General features: G+C 49.5%; 2 protein-coding genes across 2 annotated transcripts; one reads left to right on the top strand and one right to left on the bottom strand.

Moving 5' to 3' along the window:
- Positions 1-253: 253 nt before the first annotated feature.
- Positions 254-907, bottom strand: LOC306713876 (histone H1-like; the record flags this gene model as incomplete). The annotated part of the gene is made up of 1 exon (XM_079183716.1): positions 254-907. The coding sequence occupies one exon, from the start codon at positions 905-907 to the stop codon at positions 254-256; it is 654 nt and encodes a 217-aa protein (XP_079039842.1).
- A 4,193-nt stretch (positions 908-5,100) lies between these two features.
- Positions 5,101-5,727, top strand: LOC306713801 (histone H3.2). Its single transcript, XM_079183633.1, has one exon. It carries the CDS (start codon positions 5,118-5,120, stop codon positions 5,526-5,528), a length of 411 nt encoding a protein of 136 aa, XP_079039759.1. The 5' UTR covers positions 5,101-5,117; the 3' UTR covers positions 5,529-5,727.
- Positions 5,728-6,000: the final 273 nt, after the last annotated feature.

The following is a 6,000-nucleotide window of genomic DNA, read 5'->3' as shown; positions in this document are numbered from 1 at the left end:
ATATTTGCATTAGATGTAGATAATGTTTCTTGTTTTATTCTGCAGCTCAGTGTGTTAGAGTGATTGTGTTTAAACGTATTCAGTCCTCAGCATAAATGAAGGATGTTATGTTCAGCCATTGTAACTACTTACATGACAATAAATAAACATATTTCTAACAATAATAATAATAATATTCCGGACTTGTGCTCTTTTGGTGTATGTGGGTGGCTCTTAAAAGAGCCTTTTTGGTTGCTGTGAAACTTGTGGAAGTTTACTTCTTCGCTGGTTTCTTGGCTGCTGCTGCCCTCTTCGCTGGTCTTTTAGCCGCTGCTGCCTTCTTCGCTGGTTTGGCTTTGACGGCCTTCTTCACGGATGTTTTCTTGGGTGAAGCTGCCTTCTTGACCATCTTCTTCTTCGGGCTCTTTGTGAGCTTCTTCACGGATGTTTTCTTGGCCACAGCGGGTTTCTTGGCCTTCTTGAGGGTCGTCTTGGCTGCTTTTGGCTTCCTAGCGACGACAGCGGACTTCTTGGTGGCGGCGGGCTTCTTCGCCGCTGCGGGCTTCTTGGGTTTGACGGGGGACTTCTTCACCGCTGCCGCCGACTTCTTGGGCTTCTCAGCGGGTTTGGCCGCCTTGAAGGAGCCGGTGGCACCGTTTCCCTTGAGCTGGACGAGGGATCCTCCCGCCAACAGCTTCTTGACGGCGCGCTTGATGTGGGCGCTGTTCTGCTTCACGTCGTAGCCCTCAGCGGCCATGTACTTCTTCACGGCCACGTAGGAGATACCATTACGGCCCTTGGAGGCGGTCACCGCTTTCAGGATGAGCTCCCCGGCGCCGGGTCCGGACTTCTTGCTGGGCTTGGAGGCCTTCTTCCTCGGGGCTTTCACCGGGGAAGCCGTTGCAGCTGCTGGAGCGAATTCTGCCATTGTACTGTCTATAAATCTTCTCTGCTTGTCTGTTGTGACTGGATGAAAACTCCGAGCCACGAGAGGAACTTAAACACACCATGAGAACCGTAGAGACTCAACCCAGCCTGCCTCTCACCAGTGCAGCAGGAAAACTGTGTCACTTGTGTTTTCTCTTCGCCATTAAATGTATAAAAAAACATATGTGGAGGGAGAACTAAAGTATGAAATGTAATCGAACTAACAGCGAAGGAGTTTACCTTCATATGTAAGTCAAATCAACTTCAATACTTTTCTTCATTTAGATTTTAAAGTGTTTAAACGTCTCCCATCGTCTGCTGTGTGAAACGCTGCTGAGGCTCTTTTCCTTGTGATTTCTCTCCTAAATGCTTTAAAATGCATCAAAAGTCCAACAAACAGAGTTTGACAGTGAGAAGAGATGTTTGTTCAGAGATCCAATGTAAAAGCACGTTACTCGTGTTCATATGTTCTTATTAAACGGAGGTTAATCTGGTGTCTGCAAACACACTCCTGTTGGAATAGGCCGCGGGCTGAGTTCTCCACTTCCTGACACAGTGTGCTCTTCATTCATTATAGTGCTATTTCTAATTCATGATAATCAACCATAGTTACATCTGTAGAACAATGTGAGCTGTGTTCTATAGATGGATAGATAACGGTGTAAAGACACAAACGCTCTTAGTTCCACAGCTGAGCTTCCTCAGGTGAGAGATGAGCTCCCACAGGGTTCAGCCATTCATTCTAAGAGATCATTTATTTATAACAGCATTTAAAGTCCCATAAAGACTCTTTAACACAACATTATGTTATTCTAGGCTGATAAAATGGATTATTTTAAAGCATTAAAGCATTAAAGCAGGTTCTCTGACCTCATTTAGTGTCAAAGATGTAAACATGAAATAAACAGCTCGTCGCTCCCAATCTACGTCCAAACGATGTTAGAATAATCACCGTTAATCACCAGTTAATACAACCTCACCAACCGCATAGAAGATGACACGACACCAGACACCAGCTGGCAGCGTTTCTATTGTTCTAATGATTCTCAGTGGAACTGTTTCTCCCCTTGTAGTTACAATGTTGTTACTTTATTCTTTTGTTTGACTTTTTATTCTAATTTAAATGTTTTTAATGCGATCCTGTGTTGCAAAAGTCACATTATTTTAAAACCGATGTGCTGCAGTGAATGAACTCTGTGATGTTCAGAGGGAATGAAAAGGAAGTTTTGTTGGATTGTTTATTACAAACAACATAATGCAAAACACGCGACATGTTGAACTCCATTTCAAACAATATCAACGTATTATGTTTCATCATTAGCATTTATTTCTATTTAAATGTGCACCGTCACAGATCGGGGTCATTTTGTGGCCCTTTCAGCGGCTCTTCAGCCGTACACACTGTTCATATAAACCAGGAATCCCTCACAGTGTTTACAGCACATTAAACTACAGATCTATTCAGAATGTGTAGAGAGCTCGTGTCTCATTAATACATGTAGGATTCATCTTTCATGAGTGTTTCAGAGCGCTATCACACATTATCATGTCCTGCTTTACATAAACACATTAAAGCCAAAACGACTTCAATATATTTGATTGAATTTGAAAATGGCCTGAACATCCTGAAGCTGTGAACTTATAATAGAACCATATTTAATCAGTGCAGCCATTAAACTCTGTCCTCACTGCTATATCATAAGAAATCATAATTATCAATATGAATTCAACATTTACCACTCAGAGCACAACACTTTACATCATGAAATGCTGATTATAAACGAGTCAATAATCAGTCAGTGATCAGTCGTCTCATCCTCCAGATCTCATCAGCCTCCTCGTGTTGGAGGAACAGATCGACGGCCTGCTGCACCGAGTCTGCTGCACCGAGTCTGCTGCACCGAGTCCTGCTGCACCGAGTCCTGCTGCACCGAGTCCTGCTGCACCGAGTCTGCTGCACCGAGTCCTGCTGCACCGAGTCTGCTGCACCGAGTCCTGCTGCACCGAGTCCTGCTGCACCGAGTCTGCTGCACCGAGTCCTGCTGCACCGAGTCCTGCTGCACCGAGTCTGCTGCACCGAGTCCTGCTGCACCGAGTCTGCTGCACCGAGTCCTGCTGCACCGAGTCCTGCTGCACCGAGTCTGCTGCACCGAGTCCTGCTGCACCGAGTCTGCTGCACCGAGTCCTGCTGCACCGAGTCTGCTGCACCGAGTCTGCTGCACCGAGTCTGCTGCACCGAGTCCTGCTGCACCGAGTCTGCTGCACCGAGTCCTGCTGCACCGAGTCTGCTGCACCGAGTCCTGCTGCACCGAGTCCTGCTGCACCGAGTCTGCTGCACCGAGTCCTGCTGCACCGAGTCCTGCTGCACCGAGTCTGCTGCACCGAGTCCTGCTGCACCGAGTCTGCTGCACCGAGTCCTGCTGCACCGAGTCCTGCTGCACCGAGTCTGCTGCACCGAGTCCTGCTGCACCGAGTCTGCTGCACCGAGTCCTGCTGCACCGAGTCTGCTGCACCGAGTCTGCTGCACCGAGTCCTGCTGCACCGAGTCTGCTGCACCGAGTCTGCTGCACCGAGTCCTGCTGCACCGAGTCTGCTGCACCGAGTCCTGCTGCACCGAGTCCTGCTGCACCGAGTCTGCTGCACCGAGTCCTGCTGCACCGAGTCTGCTGCACCGAGTCCTGCTGCACCGAGTCCTGCTGCACCGAGTCTGCTGCACCGAGTCCTGCTGCACCGAGTCTGCTGCACCGAGTCCTGCTGCACCGAGTCTGCTGCACCGAGTCTGCTGCACCGAGTCCTGCTGCACCGAGTCTGCTGCACCGAGTCTGCTGCACCGAGTCCTGCTGCACCGAGTCCTGCTGCACCGAGTCCTGCTGCACCGAGTCTGCTGCACCGAGTCCTGCTGCACCGAGTCTGCTGCACCGAGTCCTGCTGCACCGAGTCCTGCTGCACCGAGTCTGCTGCACCGAGTCCTGCTGCACCGAGTCCTGCTGCACCGAGTCTGCTGCACCGAGTCCTGCTGCACCGAGTCTGCTGCACCGAGTCCTGCTGCACCGAGTCTGCTGCACCGAGTCCTGCTGCACCGAGTCCTGCTGCACCGAGTCTGCTGCACCGAGTCCTGCTGCACCGAGTCTGCTGCACCGAGTCCTGCTGCACCGAGTCTGCTGCACCGAGTCTGCTGCACCGAGTCCTGCTGCACCGAGTCTGCTGCACCGAGTCTGCTGCACCGAGTCCTGCTGCACCGAGTCCTGCTGCACCGAGTCCTGCTGCACCGAGTCTGCTGCACCGAGTCCTGCTGCACCGAGTCTGCTGCACCGAGTCCTGCTGCACCGAGTCCTGCTGCACCGAGTCTGCTGCACCGAGTCCTGCTGCACCGAGTCCTGCTGCACCGAGTCTGCTGCACCGAGTCCTGCTGCACCGAGTCTGCTGCACCGAGTCCTGCTGCACCGAGTCCTGCTGCACCGAGTCTGCTGCACCGAGTCCTGCTGCACCGAGTCTGCTGCACCGAGTCCTGCTGCACCGAGTCTGCTGCACCGAGTCTGCTGCACCGAGTCCTGCTGCACCGAGTCTGCTGCACCGAGTCTGCTGCACCAAGTCCTGCTGCCGTGATGTCAGAGAGACGCAGCTCAGGTACCTTTATATGTTATGACCCCCCCCTCACCACCACCACCCTCCAACCCAAATAGATTCAAATGTGATTCTTTGTAGTTTATTGCGTTACGCTGCAGGTGCAGATCTTGAGTCTGTGATGAGGCCCCTCTGACCTCTGGATGACCTCTGTTCCCTTTGATCACTCCTGTGTGAGATTAATGAAAGATTACAACAGAAGCATAAGAACAAACAAACAATAGAATATAACAGCAGTAAGAGTTTAGTAAAACAATTCAACTAAAATAGATGACATGATAATAAAAACATGATTAAACGTGTATAAGAAGTCATAAATGGGCATTAGTAAGAGTGTTATGATTTTAGCTTATTTCCACTATTGTTTCTTTGTAATTGATACTTTTGATAAAACTAATAAAATGAAAATATCAAAGAGGCTGAACATGTTTTTCAAACATCTTTTATCCAATAGCTGAGCTGCTGTGTCACGCGCATATTATTGGACCAATCAGCGTTTCCGGCGCACCGGCTCCGTCTATATAAAGGAGACGCTGTCGCTTAGAGAACACAACTACTTTTCTTGAGTAAAGAGAAGAAGACTAAAGATGGCCAGAACCAAGCAGACCGCCCGTAAGTCCACCGGAGGAAAAGCTCCCAGGAAGCAGCTGGCGACCAAAGCTGCCCGTAAGAGCGCCCCGGCCACCGGCGGAGTGAAGAAGCCCCATCGTTACAGGCCCGGTACCGTGGCTCTGAGGGAGATCCGTCGCTACCAGAAGTCCACCGAGCTGCTGATCCGCAAGCTGCCCTTCCAGCGCCTGGTGAGGGAGATCGCTCAGGACTTCAAGACCGACCTGCGCTTCCAGAGCTCCGCCGTCATGGCTCTGCAGGAGTCCAGCGAGGCTTACCTGGTCGGTCTGTTCGAGGACACCAACCTGTGCGCCATCCACGCCAAGAGGGTTACCATCATGCCCAAAGACATCCAGCTGGCCCGCCGCATCCGCGGAGAGAGGGCTTAAACTCACCCGACTCTAGTCACCCACCAACGGCTCTTTTAAGAGCCACCTACCCGCCTCTGAGAGCTGTGGTCCTGAGACACACGTGTTGCACAGATTATACTCTACATGGAAAAACACATTCGGTTGCAATATTTACTCCTTTTGCGTTTTATGTGAGCTATAGTTCAGCATTATTATTATTATTTACACTGTTTCATGAGCCCTTAGCTGCAGTAGATTTAGTTCTGTATGTATTCTATACGTTGAGATAAATAAACTTGCTTTATGTGATCAATTATGTTTCTGTACTTTAATGTTTTACAATGAACCACAAACTGATGTTGCAAAAGGAAACTATTTTTTTAATATTAGTATTTGAATGTACTTCCTGTTCTAAACGTTCTGTTCATATCAACAATACTTCATATTCACACACAATGTATTAGGTTATTTTATTACATGTGATCTAATTTTATATTACACTATTTAATAC

Source organism: Pholis gunnellus, assembly GCF_910591455.1.
Source record: "Pholis gunnellus genome assembly, chromosome: 22".
Lineage (NCBI taxonomy): Eukaryota > Metazoa > Chordata > Actinopteri > Perciformes > Pholidae > Pholis > Pholis gunnellus.
The sequence above is the reverse complement of the archived record's forward strand: the minus strand, read 5'-3'. Positions and strand labels throughout refer to the sequence as shown.

What these genes read in the sequence shown, in the direction of transcription:
- LOC306713801 (XM_079183633.1), top strand. Translation starts at nt 5,118, where the DNA reads ATGGCCAGAACCAAGCAGACCGCCCGTAAGTCCACCGGAGGAAAAGCT.